Source organism: Octopus sinensis, linkage group LG13 (genome assembly GCF_006345805.1).
Source record: "Octopus sinensis linkage group LG13, ASM634580v1, whole genome shotgun sequence".
In the NCBI taxonomy this organism is placed as follows: domain Eukaryota; kingdom Metazoa; phylum Mollusca; class Cephalopoda; order Octopoda; family Octopodidae; genus Octopus; species Octopus sinensis.
In genome coordinates, this window is record NC_043009.1 from 9,922,693 (window position 1) to 9,937,149 (window position 14,457).

Here is a 14,457-nt window from a genome sequence, read left to right on the forward strand (position 1 = left end):
CCGGAACCATATGGTTGGTAAACAAGCTACTTACCACACAGCCACTCCTGCGCCTTTAGTTTATTTTTAAAATGACATTGTAGGATAGGTGTGAGAGGCCAGATCTGACTGATTTGAAGATAAAACAGGTAGACTTTTTTGGCCGGATATGGCCGGTTTGAATGCTGAAGGGTTAAAGAAAACAAAATTAGGAAATGAAGAAAAAAACCCATCTTTCCACAAATGTGAGAGATGCATTTAATAGAGATATCTCAGCAGCCTGATTTGCAAAGGTCTTACTTCAGTTGGGGGCGATACTCAGTTATCAGTTCACACTAGTAGTGAAGATGGCAAGAAAGGCAAAAAAATTTATACAGAGAATAATCATGAATACACGTCTAGAAATGCTATTGAAAGTTTATTTCTCAGCCTCTTACTGAATTATAGAAACCACAAGCGGTTTTCCAAATAGGCCATCTTCGCTCCCAAAAGTGACATTATGTGAGATATTGATGCTACCTATTTCTTTACTACCCACAAGGGGTTAAACACAGTGAGGACAAACAAGGACAGACATAGGTATTAAGTTGATTACATCGACCCCAGTGCGTAACTGGTGCTTAATTTATCGACCCCGAAAGGATGAAAGGCAAAGTCGACCTCGGCAGAATTTGAACTCACAACGTAACAGCAGATGAAATACCACAAAGCATTCCACCTGGCGTGCTAACGCTTCTGCCAGCTCGCCGCCTTGATATTGATGCTACCATCATACAACAGGTAGCAGTCTAAACCAGATGACAAGTTAGTTCGTACTGTATTTGTTATCCATCCAACTGAGTTCCCCAATCCTCTTCAGCACATAGTTAAGAAGATTGAGACTCTGTATCTAGAAGCAGGAGCAAGTATTTTAACCAATCAGCATACAGCTTGGGCAAGGCATCACAGTTTGATGAATATGATAACAGTTGACAGTGACAGCACTTATTCATACAAACATCTTAACCAATCAGAGTCACTAATAGAGTATTTGGCTTCAACCAGATATTGAGAAAAGTCTGATACTACGAACCACAGTCAAACCTTAAGTCTTTTGTTTTATTTTAAATGAAATTAAGTTCAAATTTGGATTAATAATACTGTCAATATTTCTTTTTGTATTTGATTTGCAAGATTCTTTATGTGAATTTGTGTGATGAAGCATATTTTTTGTGTCTGGGGTGAGTCATTATGTTTTAATGCCTTATTAATTAACACACTCACCAGCTCAATTTCCTGCATTGACTAATTGTTTCTTGTTTCTCATTACTTTAACCTATACATACATACGTACATACATACATACATACATACATATATATATATACACACACATACACTGTATATATATATATATTTTTTAAGTTTCAGCTCAGAGCAGCGGCCATGCTGATGCACCGCCGTTTTGCACTACACTGTTATTACTAGGAGCCTTCTCTAATATGTGGCACTTGATGAAGAATGGAGTTTGATATAGCTACCCTCATTTGCACCTCTTGCCGTGAGGTAGGCTCATCTGGGACTCCCGACAGGAAGAGGTTCAGCTTTGATTTAAAAACCCCTACATCTACTTTGTGCAAGTTCCTCAGACTCTTTGGAAGAATATTAAAAAGCTGTGGGCCCTTGAAACCCAGGCTGTTGCAGTAACTGGTCCTGAAGCATGATGGCATTGTTGGGATCTTTGGCACTATGCAGTGTCGTCCCATTTTGGCATTGGTGTAGCTTTCAAAACCAAAATTTGGCACAATTCCTTCCAGGATCTTCCAGATATATATTACTGCATACCTCTCCTGTCTTCTCTCCAGGGAGTAGAGTCTTAGCTGTTTCAACCTTTCCCAGTAGCTGAGCTGTTGCAAAGAGTCTATCTTCTTTGTGAATCTTCTCTGGATTGCTTCAAGGTCCACTGTTAATCTTACACTGGGTGACCATAGCTGTGAGCAGTAATCCAGGCAGCTGAGGATGAATGTCCGCCGGAGGACCATCATGGTTTCCTTATCTCTGGTTCTGAATGTTTTTAGGATCCATCCAGCCAGTCGTCTGCACTTTGTCGCCATCCTGGTAATGTGCACTTGGAAAGAGGTATCATCACTCATGTCGATACCCAGGTCCCTCACTGACTTAGACTCAGGGATTAAAATTCCCTGTGGACCGGTGTACCCTGTAAGTTTAATATTCAGTTTTGGATGCTGGTAGTGCAGGGCTTGGAATTTTTCAGCATTAAACTGCATATTATTATCCTCAGCCCATCTGTAGATTGAGTGCAACTCCTGCTGCAGGTGTGCAACATCACTGGGGTTCTGTATTTTCTGTGAGATTTTCGTATCATCTGCATAGCTTGCCAGAGTGGCTATCTGGGCATTTGAGGGCATATCTGAGAGGGCCACTATAAAAAGCAGTGGTCCCAAAACAGTGCCCTGTGGAACACCGCTCACTATTTGTGTGTTCAAAGAGGTGGCTCCATTACCCACTACTGTCTGACTCCTATCTTTCAGGAAGTCATGTAACCACACTCCAAGTTTTCCAGCTATGCCGAGGTCATGCAGTTTGTGGCATATCATACCATGATCCACCTTGTCAAAAGCTTTTGCAAAATCAAGGTATATTACATCCACATTTGATTTGTTGAGTAACTGCCTCAACACCCAGTCATAATGTTGTAAGAGCTGGGTCAGGCAGCTCCTACCTGGTCGAAAACCATGTTGGGTATCACTTAGGAAGTTATTTTTTTCAAGGAATATAATTAGTTCCCCTCTGACTATCTATTCCATGACTTTGCTGATGAGTGAAGTCAGAGAGATTGGCCTATAGTTTTTGGCATCTGCTCTACTTCCCACTTTATGTATTGGGCATATTATTCCTTCCTTCAGCTTGCTTGGCAGTTTGCCATTTGTAAGAAAGCTCTGGAAAAGAATCTTGAGGGGTTTTGCCAGGGCATGTTTACACGATTTGAGGAGGATTGCTGGGAAACCATCAGGACCAGCAGTTGAGTTTGTGTCCACTTCATCTATGGCTAGTAGTACATCTTCGCTAACGTCAATGTATTCTATTGTAACTGCCTCGCTGGTTATAGGTGAGGCGGCAAAGAAGTCCACTGGTTCGTTCATTTGTCTGTATTCCAACGGGGTGGTAAAGACACTTTTGAACTGGTCATTCAGTATCTCACTGATCTTAGTTGGACTGTCTGTGAGGGAGCCATCCTTTTGGAGGAGGGGTCCTATCTTGTAGTGCACTGAGACTGTTTCTTTCGCGTAATGAAAGAAGGCCTTTGGGTTTGATTTAATGTTTTTTATAACCCAGGCTTCTTTGTCTGCTTTCTCCCTCACATAGGATTGTTGCAGCCTTTTTTCGATCTCTATCAGTGTTGTTTTTAGGCAGGACATTTCGCTGCTTTTGGAATGTTGGTTGAGTCGATTTGCAACCTTCGTCCGTCATCTCATGAGGATCTTCCTATCTCTTGCTCCTATTTGTTTTGGCCTTATGCTCCGGGACATATTTCTGGCAAATGGCTTGCACAGAAGACATGAAACATTCTAGTTTCATGTCAATGTCTGGTGTGGAGAGACATTTCGGCCAGTCCTCTCTGAGGATCTCTTTTTGGATCGATTTCCAATCTGCTTTGTGGAAGTTCTGATTGGAGAGATTTCGGGTGCTTCCTTTAGGCTGTATATCTCTGGTTACTTTCGGCCCAAGCATAGACAGCTCTATTATGTTGTGATCCGAGACTAATGTCGGTGTCACTTTCACATCATGAATGATGTCCATATTGTTCGTGAAGCAGAGATCCAGAATGTTATTCACCCTAGTTGGTTTGAGTACAACTTGCTCCATGAATAAGGCATTGGTGAGGTTGAGCAGGGACTCCACCTGTGCTTACTTGCAATGAGTCATTCCTGAGAGTATGAGACCTTCGGGCCATTTGACGTTGGGGAAGTTAAAATCACCTATAAGAAATATGGTCATGTAGTGTTCCAGTTTCATGAGGATTTCTTTAATTCTTGTGAGGCAATCTTCAAACTGGCCTATGTGGTTTGGAGCATCCGGTGGGCAATATGTATTGCATATGACTATATTGTGTTGTCTTATGTATACAATTAGAGTGTCACATACCGAATTTGAGTATGACAGTAAGACCTGGAGTGTGAGGTCATCACGGATGTATGCAGCAACTCCACCATGGCTCTTTTCCCTTCTGTCTGTTCGCAGTATGGCACAGTTTGGTACGTGTACTTCTGCATCCTCTATATCAGGGCTGAGGTAAGTTTCCATAATTTCTATGCATAGGGCTTGATTGCATGAAGTAAGATCTCTCAGGAATGAAATTTTGTTTTTATTATGATGCAACAGGCCCCCAATATTTAGTAAAAGTATTGGGGTGACGACTATATATATATATATATATATATAACTTAGATAACTTAGGTATGTTTCGACCAAAGATTGGTCCAGGCCATGTCTAACTTAATAGCACCACCTGATAGGATTATTCGAATCCTGTTTAAGTCAAGTTTTAAGTCAAGTTTTGTTCAAGTAGTGAGTTCTTGTTGGGTGAGTTGTATCCAATTATGGGTGGCTTATCTGGTATTCTTTGAAGGAATCTATCCAGACTCCGTTTAAAGTTGATGGGATCCTTTTCCTCTCTGATCTCCCTTGGGACAATGTTAAATAGGGCAGGGCCTGTTGAGGAAAAGAAATTATGTTGCAGTGTACATGTATGTTGTGATCTTGAATTGGGCAGGGGACGTATGGCCCGTGGTCCCAGTCTTGGATGAACCTTGAAGTTAATGTTAAGGTCGTTCGGGCAAAGTTGGCGGTATATTCTCCACATTGTACAAATGATGTACCGCTCACGGCGACGCTGGAGGGAGTAAAGTTTCAAGGCTTTAAGGCGATCTCAATAATCGAGAGCAGCCATGCCTTCAATTCGTTTAGTGAGTGCCCTCTGGGGTGACTCAATTCTGGAGATGTTTTGTCTTGTATGGGGAGACCACAGTGGGCAGCAGTATTCAAGGTGTGGCCGTACAAAGGAGGAGAAAAGTGGTATGATGACACCTTGTTCTCTGGACCGGAAAGTTCTTAAGATCCAGGAACTCATCCTATGAGCTATATCGACCTTCTTGTTGATGTGTGCACTCCAACTGAGATCGTCATCAACAATTACATCCAGGTCTCTGATATTGTTAGAGGCTGTGAGCGGTTCCCCTGAAGGAAGAGAGTATGGCTGTTTTAGTGAGGAATTTCTTCCAAAATGCATCAGCTCAAATTTTCCCTCATTCAGTTGCATTTTATTTCTGTCTGCCCATTGACTCACAGCATATAGATCAGACTGGAGTTGAGTTCGGTCTGCTTCTTCATTGACGATTTGCTGGAGCTTAGTGTCATCAGCAAATATTTTCACTTTGCAGTAATGTACGATACTGGAAAGGTTGTTTATGTAAATTATGAAGAGTAGTGGACCCAAAACAGTCCCCTGGGGAACACCGCTGGTGACTTTTGCTGGGCTTGAGTGGACTCCATCAACTACAACATGTTGTATTCTATTCGCCAGGAAATACTTAATCCAGTGTAGAACTTTTCCACAGATTCCAACATTTGCCAATTTTGAGAGTAGGATGTTATGGTCTACCCTGTCGAACGCTTTACTGAAGTCAAGATATATGACATCAGAGTTCGAACCTGTTCCCAAGGCTTTGAGTACATCTTCAATGTGATGTAAGAGCTGTGTTAGACAGTCCCTGCCACAGCGAAAGCCATGCTGATTTGCATGTTGGAGTTTGTGGATCTCCAGGAAGCCAGCTATCCTTGATCTTAACACTCTTTCAAACACTTTAATGATGTGGGAGGTGAGTGAGATTGGGCGATAGTTGACTGCGAGGGATCTGTTTACCTGTTTGAAAACCAGGATGACTGACTGGGATAAAAACTGTTTCGGTATATAACCTGCGTCTAACGAATTTCTCCAGAGGTTGGTCAGAGGGACTGCAAGTTGGTGTCTACATTCCTTCAGGAGACTAGCGGGGAATCTATCAGGGCCTACAGCAGAGTAATGTTTGACCTCATTTATTGCTGCTACGATGTCGGTGGCAGTGAAGGTTATGTCTGAGATTTGGGAACACTAAAGACAGAGCAGTATTGTTTCTGCAGTATTTCTGCCATTTTTTTAGCATCGTGTTGGGGAATGCCGTTATCATCAATCAATGGCCCAATGGGTGAGACAGTGGTTCTATGCTTATTTGCATAAGAATAGAACACTTTTGGGTTCTGTTTGATGTTTTTGATTACCCACTGTTCCTCCACAGCTCTTTGATTTTCAATGGAGGTTTTCATGTTGGTCTGCAGATGAAGTTTTTCCAGCTCTAGTCTTTACATGTATATATATATGTGTATATATATATATATATGTGTATGTATATGTATATGTGTATGTATATGTTTCATCATCATCATCATCATCATCATCGTTTAGCGTCCGTTTTCCATGCTAGCATGGGTTGGACGGTTCTACTGGGGTCTGTGAAGCCAGAAGGCTTCATCAGGCCCAGTCAAATCTGGCAGTGTTTCTACGGCTGGATGCCCTTCCTAACGCCAACCACTTCGTGAGTGTAGTGGGTGCTATATATATACATATACATACACATATATATATATACATATATATATACATATACACATATATATATACATATACATATACATATACACATATATATATACATATACATATACACATATATATAAATACATACATATACACATATATATACATACATATACACATATATATAAATACATACATATATATACATATACATATAAATATACATATACACACATATATAAACATATGTATGTATGTATGTATACACACACACATATCTAGACATGGAAACATATATACATGCATGTAGCCGTCCATCCATCTATACATACATATTGTTTACTTGTTTTAGACATTAGATTATGGCCATGCTGGGGCATCACCTTGAAGGATTTTTAGTTGAATGAAGTGACACCCAGTACTTTTGTTTCTTAAAGCCTGGTACTTATTCTATCGGTCTCTTTTGCCGAACTGCTAAGTTACAGGGATGTAATCACCATTTGTGAATTGGTGGCATGAGACAGACAGACACACACACACAATGGAGATCTTTTCAGTTTATGTCTACCAAATCAACACCTAGAAGGCTTTAATTGGCCTGAGGCTATGATAGAAGACATTTGTCCAAGCTGCCATGCAGTGGAACTGAACCCGAAACCATGTGGTTGGGAAGCGATATATACCTGTGTACATATACATAGAGATATCCAAAGCCCTCCTGGGACCGCATATAATCCTTTTGGATCATGCAATGGTGGCAGTTTTCATTTGATTGTTAATAAAAATCACAACCTGAACAGTAAAACTGTTGCACTCTGTGTGTATCTGTGTGTGTGTGTCCATGCATGTGTGTGCGTGAGTGCGTGTGTGCACATACACACACACATGCATGGACACAAACACACACATGTATATTTCTACACACCTATAACATACGTGTGTGTGTGTGTACATGTGTAGATGCATATGTACGGATACATATACATTGTGTGTGTGTGTGTGAGAGTGTGCATGCATATGTGAGTGTGTGTGTGTGTGTGTGTATGTATATGTTTGTATGTGTGTGTGTGTGTGTACATGTGTACATGCACATGTACGCATACATCTATATATGTGTGTGCATGTGTGTGAGAGTGTGCATGCATATGCGAGTGTGTGCGTGTGTATGTATATGTGTCTGTGTGTGGATGAGTGTGTGTGTGTGTATACATGTGTATATGCACATGTACAGATACATATACGTGTGTGTGTGTGTGTGTGGATGTGTGTGTGTGTGGATGTGTGTGTGTGTGGATGTGTGTGTGTGTGGATGTGTGTGTGTGTGGATGTGTGTGTGGATGTGTGTGTGTGTGTGTGTGTGTGTGTGTGTGTGTGTAGCAACATGGAGAAAATACTTGGCCACAGGTATGCCTCCAGCAAAGTAAAATCCTCCTTGTTGGCTGCCAAACAACATTATACTATTTGCAGTATGACAAAAGTGAAAGTAATGTTGTAACTTAAGTATTTGTCTACATTTGTTTATTCCTATTTCTTTCTTTCTGTTTTTTTTTTTTTATTTCTTGCAAATTATCCAAATTCCAGAAACATATTATCCACGTGAATATACTTTGAACGTATGAATTATTATACACATGACATACTTTCAAGTTCAATTCCTGCCCTGCAGCTGCTTGAGAAAAATGTGACTAAAGCCAGACTAACCACCACCTCGTAAGTAGATCTTGGTGGTTAGAAACTGAATAGGAGCCCATTGCATGGATGGATACACACGCACACACACACACACAGACACACACACATGTGCATGTGTATGGCTCAGTGGTTAAAGCAGTGGGCTCACAATCACGAGGTAGTGAGATTGATTCCCAGACTGGGTTGTGTGCTGTGTTCTTGAGCAAGACACTTTACTCCACATTGCTCCAATTCACTCAGCTGTAGAAATGAGTTGCAACATCACTGGTGCCAAGCTGCATCGGCCCCTTTGCCTTTCCCTTGGATAACACTGGTGGCGTGGAGAGGGGAGGCTGGTATGCATGGGCGACTGCTGGCCTTCCATAAACAATCTTGCCCGGACTTGTGCCTCAGAGGGTAACTTTCTAGGTGCAATCCCATGGTTATTCCTGACTGAAAGGGGTCTGTCTCTGAAAATTGCAACTGATGATGTTATATTGTTTCTACTTATATCTTCTGATAGATTGATATATCTAGAGAGAATGCATCATACTTTTGTATTCATCTGAAGTACAGGTAATGTCATGCAGTTACATGTATGCTTCGGTCACCCATAACATACTATAATATATAAATACAAGTAACCATGCTGAAAACTGACTAGAAAACTTCAATAAATGTTTCTAGCAACATAGTTTTTCAATCTCTATCTTTCTAAAATGCACAGTTTAAAATTTCTGAATAGAAATCAAATAATTATGAAAAACACACAACCCTAGTTTGACACGTATTGGACGATTGATTAATCAAATTTTTCTATAGATACTTTTGTGAACCATGAAACATGACAAAACTAATTTTCTCTTCGAATCTTACACCTCTGTGTACACAGTTACTTCCATGCTTGAATGAACGGTAGATAATAACACAATACCTATATCAAACCAAACAAAATCTCCTTACAATAACTTTCTATCAACAGGCACCCTACAAACATAATTTTCTCCTTCCTAAACCTACATACAGCAAGCCTAATTATCATTTCACATAGTTCGACCTACCCCAGAAAAGTAACTTGCCAAAGACTGTATATATATATATATATTATATATATATATATATATATAAAGCCAAAAGAACCCAAGTGTAGCACAGTCTGACGATGGCTAACAAGCCAAAACTTCAAACTCACTGTTATCCCTCTTGTAAATGTAAGACAAACATTTACTCAACAAAAAGGTATTAAATAATCCCTCGGTTTAACGTTAAATTGATTTCACATGTAATCTGACATAAACATTCACACACGAATACAGATTAGCATATATTTACATATGCTAATGTATCCACACACAGTCATACGCACTCTCACCCACACAGAAATACATATATATCCAACCAGCCAACCACACACACACGTATATTAATATATATTATAGTAGAAGAATGCACACTTATTTGTGTGTACATCGCATGTTATTGGCAAAATATTAGGTTCAGTGTAAGATTGCAGTTAAAACGTATAATCCCAATAATTTGTAGATTTAATGCAAAGTGATTGGTGCGTAAATCTATGTTGTGGATTTATTGTCTAGTAGTACAGACCCATAATTATTATAACACACACACACATTATATATATATATATATATATATATAATATATATATATATATATATGCACTAACGTTGGAAAATTACCCAAGGGTGCCTGTGGCGAACACCTAGTTAGTGCATGATAGCAATATTTAAGGTCGTATGCCATAAATAAGTTAATAAATCAATTGAAATTATAACCGAAATGCGATGAAATGTCATTCAACATTTAAATCAAAATTAATTATAACCATGCGCAGGCACACCGAATTATAAAACACACAGAGAAATATACTGAGAGAGAGTGAGAGAGAATGTGTGTGTGTGTGTGTGTGTGTGTGTGTGTGTGAAAAGGACACTGAGCAAAAATACAAATTGATGGTGAGTTTGCAATGTAAAACTGAAAATCCGCAGAGACATATCGGCTGCTACGGTCAGCCAACATCACAACAAACACCTGTCCGTCTTCGACGTTTACACACCAACACAATTAACCAGGTACACACACGCATTTCAGACACCTACATCCTAATTATCAGTATGATTAACATCGAGGTCTTCTAAAACATGAAAATAATAAATATCTATAGAGGACATCGATGCTAAAAAATCAAGGTGGAATTATGATTTGTTTATTTATTTATTTACGAGTGTAGAATAATATTAAAATCGACATAGGAGGGAAAAAATGATTGTGTAGGAGTAGAGATAATCGTACGAAGCAGTGTGGGGGAGGGTCTATGTGAGATGTATGTTGTTTAGTCTTAGATCAGGTCTTTAGATCTCAATGATCAAAGACATTTCAATCGGGACCGTCTCGATTTTTTTTTTTTTGTGTGTGTGTGCGTTCAGTTGTGTGTGTGCATGTATGTGTGTGTGTGTGTGTGTGTGGTGTGTGTGAGCGCGGGTGCATCTGTCCAGGTTTACATTATCCAACGTGTCTTTGCTTTCGTCTAAGACGGCAGGGTGTGAGTGACCGAAGGCAATTAGGCCATTTCTTGTAAGACCAATGCAGAGGTTCCGTGATGTATGTATATATGTGAAGTAGAGAGAGAGAGAGAGAGAAAGAAAGAAAGTAAGAGAGAGAGAGAGAGAGAAAGAGAGAGAGAGAGAGAAAGAAAGAGAGAGAGAATGAGAGGGGGGAGGGAGATGCTGAATAAATAAGGATTTTAAACTGGCACAAGGCCACAAACGTGTTTAGAAGGGAGAGGTGTGGCCCAATAGGCCCATTGCATCGACTCCGGTAAAGATACCACGAACATTTTTTTTCTTTCATTGATTAAAAAAGATAAAAGACAGAAAAAAAAACCCAACCGTGCCACACAATTTGACAGGTGTTACAAGATACCAAGCTATTTGGTAGACACGTTTTATTGCTTTATGCTCCCTGCAGCGCCGAAGAAATTATATAATGATGACAACACTGAGTGGAATAAATACAGGATAACAACCATAACACGATGATAGCAATTATAATGAGGTTTAGAACACGAATAGTAATGATTGTAATAACGATGATAACAGCAGTAAGGAACCTTGTTGAGGTTGTTATATATATAAGAGATTTGTTTGGTATGCAAAAATAATTAGGCTCAAAACATGGGCCTCATACATTAAGATATGCAACCACAGCTTTTGAGAACGATATCAACAATAAATTTTATTGAGAACTCGCCAACGAGGGGCGGCTCCGACTCGATCGTTTGATTTGGTCAAAATAGCAGCCAAACCTCCCTGAAGTCACTCCTCCATCGCCTCAAATGATGTAGGATGCATTGAACAGTGTAGTCATTGATTGGTATACAAACAAACGGAACAGTCACGAGTGGAAAGTCTTTGATTACTCCTTTTCAATCTGAGTTGACATGAAACTAGCAAGCACACAGATGAAGAAATTATGGGTTAACCCGGTATGAGACACCTTCGTGACGGTCAGTTTGAGATACAGAGGCTGTCACGGAACCAATGACTGCTGCTGCACCCATTCATGCAATTAGGTGCAGCTGATGTTGGTATCTGGGAATAAGATGGATAGGTGGGCAAGACACAAGAACAGAATGCGATTGCTTGGACCCATGGACACTTAAACAAATATAAACAGAGATTCGGTTGACAGGAGTTGATGTTTGCTGCTGTGGCAGAGAACCGAACCAAATGGTTTTTTACGTTAACAGTTCAATCCACGTCAGATTACACTTGGGTTCATCTTTAGCCATCATCCTGTAAGGGACGACGAAATAAATACTATAACAACTACACTCCTTTTCCTTGATGTAAATGGTATTTTGTGGGTAGAACAATGAAAATTCAGAAATATATCTTAAAAGAAATACTTACATAGTACAGCGACAGCATGAGATTCGAACATTAAGAGTTCGTCAGTCCGAGATCTGTTTTCCAAGAGCACACTGTAAGGTGGATCAGGTTTACGATAAACCCTATAGCCTTTGCTGAGCGACATTGTGTAATTTCAATATATTTATTATTATATACTTTACTTTTTAACTCTAAAATCTATCAGCGCTGGTTGATGAGATCGAAAGATCGATGTTAGCAAAAGCAAGAGAAAGAAAATGAAATATACATATAATGTAAATGTGTTATTTGCTATCAAAGGAAAGCGAAAAAAAAAAAAAGCTACAATCTAAATGAATGGAAAGGGTATTAGGCGGTCTGTTTGCGTTGTGGTGGCTGTTATTTGTGAACAATATTTGTTAGTGTCAATTTGAAAATGTACAAATGAAGCGAGGATGCATGGTAGACATGATGGAGCATTACTTCCGCGATTCACTCACACAGGCTGTGCTGGAGAGGGATTTTGTTTAATATATATATATGTATTACTTATTAGTATCTCGCTTCCTGTCCCCCTCCTTTCAATGGCTCACCCTATCCTCCCACTATCTTCTCACTCTACGTTTTCCTTTCCTTCTACCATTCCTCTTATCATTTATGTATCTTTCACTCTGCTTTCATTATCTCGTTTTCCTTTTCTCCTCTGCTACCTTGCTCTCTCTCTCTCTCTCTGTCTGTCTCTGTCTCTCTCTCTCTCTCTGCCTGTCTCTCTCTGTCTGTCTCTCTCTGTCTCTGTCTCTGTCTCTCTTCTCTCTCTCTCCTTTCATTACCACATTTTTCTTTTCTTCCCTTACTTCTTTCTCACGCCTTCCTTTCCATTATCTCCTTTTCTTTTCCTATCCTGTCCCGCTATTTCTTTTCTCTTTCACTCATTTTCTTCATCACACATTTCTACCCTTTCTTTTCTTTCATTCTTTAAATTATCTCGCTTCTTTCTCTTTTCCCCCTCTTTCCGTCCTTTATACCTTTCTTTCACTTCTCTTCCTCTCTCTCTCTCTCTCTCTCTCTCTCTCTTAGTGCCCTCACTTTTACTTCTTTTTCTCTTCCACTGTCTTATCTCTATTTTAATTCCTTTTCTTTATCTTTTCTTTCTCCGCCTACTACTCCTCTCCTTTTCTTTCTCTTCTTTACTCTCTCTCTCTCTCTATTTTTCCATACCCCCCTCCCACCTTTTTTGCCTTTCCTTTATCTCCTCTTCATCCTTTTCCTTTATCATCTCCTCTCGCCTTTTCCCTTTCTCTTTATTTCTCTCTCGCCTTTTTCCTTTACCTTTTCTCTTCTTTCACTTTCCTCCTATTTCTCTCTCTCTCCCTCTCTCTCTCTCATCTCTTTCTCCTCACGTACAGCCTGACGAGACTACGGCGAGATCTCGCTGCTGCTGCATCAGATCGGGTTCAACTGACGCTGCCGAGGCCAGTTCGTCCTCAGTCGCCGGCCAAATGCTTCATCTTTTATTTACCTTTACTTGCTGCAATCATTGAACTGCGGCCATGCTGGGGCACGAAACAGAATGAGGCATTCTTTCGATATAACGCCATCGACCCTAGTACTTATTATTTTAAAGTTCTAGCGGTTCGTTTTGTCGAATATCTAAGTTACGGGGACGTAAACAAACCAGCACCGGTTGCCAAGCAGTGGTGAGGCACAAAAAACAAATGCGTATGTAGATGTATATGCGCACACACCACACACACACACACACGCATTTTTTTTTGTCAGACATTAGATTGTGGCCATGCTGGGGCAACGCTTTGAAGAATTTCTGTGGAACAAATCGCCCCCCAGTATTTATTTATTTTTTTTAAAGCCTGTTATTCTATCTTCGGGGCTAATGCAGTTTCGCAACTCTCCCAGAAAAATGCATTTGGTACTACTTGAGAACAGTGGTCCCGGCGCGCGCACTCGCGTCGTCGCGCATCCGCGCTAGCTAGTCATGACTAGTCGATCCTTACTTTGTATTTTTGTGTTATTTTACTTTGTTTAACAAAAATTATTTGTGTAAAAAAAATTGATTTTGTGATTTATTTACTTTGCTAGGTAGTCGTTGTAGGATCGACTAGTCACGACTAGCTAGCGCGAGTCCGCGCACCGGGACCACTGTTCTCAAGTAGTACCATGCATTTTTTTGAAAAAATTTTTTCGGATTCCTACGTTTTAGATGTTGGAGATTACGAATATGCAAAAAAATTTTTTTTTTTTAATTTGCCCCCCCCCCCCTTCCTT

The 14,457-nt window shown here is 40.0% G+C and overlaps 1 protein-coding gene across 2 annotated transcripts in view; it reads right to left on the reverse strand.

Annotated features, from left to right (window-relative positions):
• LOC115218354 (synaptojanin-1-like) overlaps nt 1-12,885 on the reverse strand; it is a 142,007-nt gene extending 129,122 nt beyond the window's left edge. Inside the window, exon 1 of one of the 2 annotated variants that reach the window (XM_029788115.2) lies at nt 12,217-12,885. In XM_029788115.2, the coding sequence (XP_029643975.1) occupies nt 12,217-12,340 (124 nt within the window). In that variant the 5' untranslated portion in view covers nt 12,341-12,885. The remainder of the gene's footprint in view (nt 1-12,216) is intronic. The other variant, XM_029788116.2, reaches the window with a different exon arrangement.
• Nucleotides 12,886-14,457: the final 1,572 nt, after the last annotated feature.